This window comes from Zeus faber (assembly GCF_960531495.2).
Source record: "Zeus faber genome assembly, chromosome: 15".
In the NCBI taxonomy this organism is placed as follows: Eukaryota; Metazoa; Chordata; class Actinopteri; order Zeiformes; family Zeidae; genus Zeus; species Zeus faber.
In genome coordinates, this window is record NC_137194.1 from 5,627,693 (window position 1) to 5,631,752 (window position 4,060).

The 4,060-nt window shown below is 54.3% G+C and overlaps 1 protein-coding gene across 1 annotated transcript in view; it reads left to right on the forward strand.

Annotated features, from left to right (window-relative positions):
• The window catches only part of agrn (agrin), a gene marked incomplete at both ends in the record, with an annotated part of 243,326 nt that extends 239,905 nt beyond the window's left edge, over positions 1 to 3,421 (forward strand). Inside the window, 2 exons of the mRNA XM_080014535.1 lie at positions 547 to 650; positions 3,261 to 3,421. Of these exons, the coding sequence (XP_079870661.1) occupies positions 547 to 650; positions 3,261 to 3,421 (265 nt within the window). The remainder of the gene's footprint in view (positions 1 to 546; positions 651 to 3,260) is intronic.
• Positions 3,422 to 4,060: the final 639 nt, after the last annotated feature.

The following is a 4,060-nucleotide window of genomic DNA, read 5'->3' on the forward strand; positions in this document are numbered from 1 at the left end:
TGATCCATGGGGGGTCCAAATGGCGACACGAGGGGGAGCTACACAATATTAGTGGTTACCAGTTGTGGTTTTAATGTTGTGGCTGATTGGTATAAGAGCCTATTGCATTTGATGTGAACCGCTGGGACATTGCAATTTCCCTCCGGGGATAATTAAAGTATCTATCTATCTATCTATCTATCTATCTATCTATCTATCTATCTATCTATCTAAATTCAAAAACACCATATATGATAACACCTCGTCCAGGTAACCTTTTTTTTTGTTTGTTTCTTTGTGTCGTTCCCTCATTTAAAAATACAACAAAACAAAACTCTTGAGTTCGTCCCGAACACTTCCCATCTACCCATAATGAATGGTGTTCCGCGCCGCATCCACTCAGCTGTTTGACACGCCCATTTACAAAAGGTCACTCGGCGCCGGGAGCGGCACATGAAGCGCTCCGCGGCACTTTCGGAAATTAAGGAAGACATGAAAATGCAGCGATTTGAGCTCAAACATTTATCCTCCCTCCCTCTCTCTCCCTCCCTACATTCTCTTCTTCAGAGCACTTAGAGACGGCTCTCTACAGGTGGGCAACGAAGCAGCCGTGACCGGGTCGTCGCCTCTGGCGGCGACACAGCTGGACACGGACGGAGCGCTGTGGTTGGGTAAGAGCGCACGTCTCAAAATAAAACCAGGAAAAAACAACAGCTGTCATTCAGACTTTTAAATGTACGTTTCAGCAACGCCATCCATCAACCCAAGGGGATACTTGTTATGCCGCGGTACTTTTTCATCCCAGCCGCTGGTTTGAAAGCTGCCAAAAAGTGAGCGATGGGGCTCGTTGGCGTGGCGCGGTGCGGCGGGGCGGGGCAAGGCACGGCGGGGGGGGGGGGGGGGGGGGGACACGCAAAGTCCCTAGGAAGGTAGAGAAAAAAGGGTAAACGAAAAAAGACGATTGCTTTTTTTTGTGTTTGGGGGGAAACAGCGGGGGGGGAAAAGGCGTCCCCCCCGCTCGCCGGCGCCGGTACTGAGCGGAGAAAGGAAAGGTCGACTGACTCCCAACGTCGCCCGCTGTCCCGGAAATTCAGAAGAAGAAAAAGAAAAACTACCAAAGTCGCCCTGTTATCTTCTGTCTCCGACTTCAATTTGGCCTGAAGTTCGCTGGGAGAAATGGCTTTGGAAGGAACACACACACACACGCGTGCGCACGCACACACGTACACACACGCACGCACACACACACACGTACACACACACACACACACGCACACACACACACACACACACACACACACACACACACACAAACGCTCGCGCCGCAAGGGGTGGATTGAACATTCTAACGGAGGCCGGGGGAGAAAGGGGAGGTGGAAGGCAGGAAGAAAAAAAATGGGTGTAGTGCCCGTGAAACACACACACACACACACACACACACACACCTATGTGTTTTCCGGGAGTGGGGTGCAGCGGTACAGGTGGTGCACTTTTATCCCCCCCAACCCCAGCAGCAAGCAATACATAATCTTCACACAGCCTCCCCTGCAAAGAGCCCTTTTCCCTTTTAGATTCTGACACACACACACGCGCGCGCACATGCACGCGCGCGCACACACACACACACACTTCCCCCGTTCGTCATTAATTCATCTGTAGCTTGCATGAAATTAGCCCTGTCGATCCCCGTTTTGGAGGCACGCAATCCGATTAGGGGAGGAGGAGGCCGGGTGGGGGAGCGGGTGGGGTAGGGTGGGGGTAGAAGAGAGGGCTTGACGGCGGATATGAACTCTCAGCCCTGGCGGATTAAAAAAAAAAAAAAAAGACATAACAGAAAACGAGAGGGAGAGAGAGAGAGAGAGAAGGGGCTGGGGGTGTGGCGGGTGGGGTGGGGTGGGGGTGAGAAAGTTGGCGAAAGGCATTGAGAAAGAAGAGGCTGACAGCGCAGATAAGAGGAGGTTCTTTAGAGGGATGGAGCGCGAGCAGCGGGGAGAGGAAATAGGAGAGCGAGGGAGGGAGGTGGAGGAGGGGCTGCGGGCGGAGGAGAGGATGAATGCCACCAGGAGAGGCGTAATATGCAGAGAGAAGAATCGTGCGCCTAATGCAATCCGAGGGCTCGTCTGCGGAAATGTTCCATATCCAGTCCTCCCCTCCGCTCGTTCCAAAAAAAAAAAATTTATAATAAAAAGTCATAATTTCCATCTCACATCCACATGGAACGACGCCCCCGTCCACGTGCGGGTGTGTGAGGGAGTAAAAGCGTTAAAACAGGGTTACACTGCGCCTCACAAACGGGAGGAGGCAGAGCAAGGAAGCGCAACGGGGAAAAAAATAAACGAGGACAAACAAAGAAGCGGAAACAAAGGCGGCGTGAAAAACGACGCTAAGACCTGACGGAAGCCCCGCCCACCGCGAAGCCCCGCCCAACATGAAGCCCCGCCCACCGCGAAGCCCCGCCCAACATGAAGCCCCGCCCGGCGCAGGGCAGGAAAATACCGGGGAGAATCAGTTGGCGCCGACGTCCGGGCGTCGGAAGACAGCGGAGCGAGGCGCGTGCGATTCCGGGGGGGGGGGGGGTCGGGTCGGGCGGGGGTCCGGAGTCGTGGGTGGGTCTCGACCACGCCCCTGCGACCGCAGCCGGACGCTCGGGTGTTTCCGACCGCCCCTGAATCTCGATTTTGAAATTTTTTTTTTTTTGCCCGGGCGACGCAGGCACGAGCCCGACGAGCTCCTTTGGGTTGGAGCCGGTCAGTGGGCGAGCGAGAGAGAGAGAGAGAGGGAGGGAGGGAGGGAGGGAGAGAGGGAGGGAGGGAGGGAGGGAGAGAGGGAGGGATGAGCGGATCTTGAAAATATTTACTGAGGGTTCAGTGAACGTGGGGTAGAAAGGTGGAGGCGTAACTCCTATTGAATGTGACTCATTTTTACACTTTGCGCTCCGGCAAAAATGAATAACCGCGGCTCGGCTGGAATCCGGGAATTCCATCCCGGGCTCGGAGCCGAACAGGCTCCTCCGCCCCCCGTTGGCGTCGTTCGCCGGAAGCCCCTCCCTCGCCCGCGGAGCGCGGATACTGAGCCGAGCTCCTTTTTTGCCGAGCGACTCGTCGGGAACCGGATCTCGGGAGAGGGAGCAGCTCGTCATCCACTCGTCGGGAACCGGAGGGATCTCAATCCTGGTGTTTGTGTGTGGGCGTGTCTCAACCGAGCCTCCCTCTCCCTCTCCCTCTCCCCCTCCCTCCCTCCCTCTCTCCCCCTCCCTCCCTCCCTCTCTCCCCCTCCCCCAGGAGGCCTGGAGGAGCTGGCGGCCGCCCGTCGCCTGCCCAAGGCCTACAGCACGGGCTTCGTGGGCTGCGTCAAGGACGTGGTGGTGGACGGCGTGGAGCTCCACCTGGTGGAGGACGCCCTCAACAGCCCCCAAATATTACACTGTTCCGCCGCCAAATAAGCAGGTTCCAGAGGAAGAGAAGAGAATCCACCCCCACCCGCCGCCCCTCCACCCCCCACCACCACCCACCCATACACACACCAACACACGCAACGTGAAAAACACGGAAAGAAAGGAACGCACCCACCCGCTCCCCTCCATGAGCGCCCGCCTCTCCTGCTGTAATTATTTTCTATTTTTGTATAATTTTCATCACTTTTTATATCGGAAAAGGAAAATGAATACGTTGTTTTACTGTTTTGTTTTTTTCTGTTTTGTTTTTTTTCGGTTCGGTTTCCTTTGGTTTGGTTTTATACATATTGTTCGGATAATTGTTTTTTTTTCTGTTTTTTTTATTATCATTATTTTTTTATCGCCACCGCCATTCGTACGACGTACCCTCCCCGCCGCTCCACCCTCCACCGCTGCCTTCATCATTTTTCATCTTCGCTCCACCACGCAGCCGCTCGCCTTCTAAGAGCTTCCTTATTAATTCTATCTTTTTTTGGGTTTTTTTTTTTTGTTTGTTTGTTTTTCTTTGGTTTTGTTTTTTTTAACCCCTTATTGTTTCGAGAAAAGAAAAAGCCCCACGACCCAGTCAGCCGGGGTCTGTGGTCATCTGTGGTCAAGGGCGTCGTGGTGGTGCCATATCTGCCATTC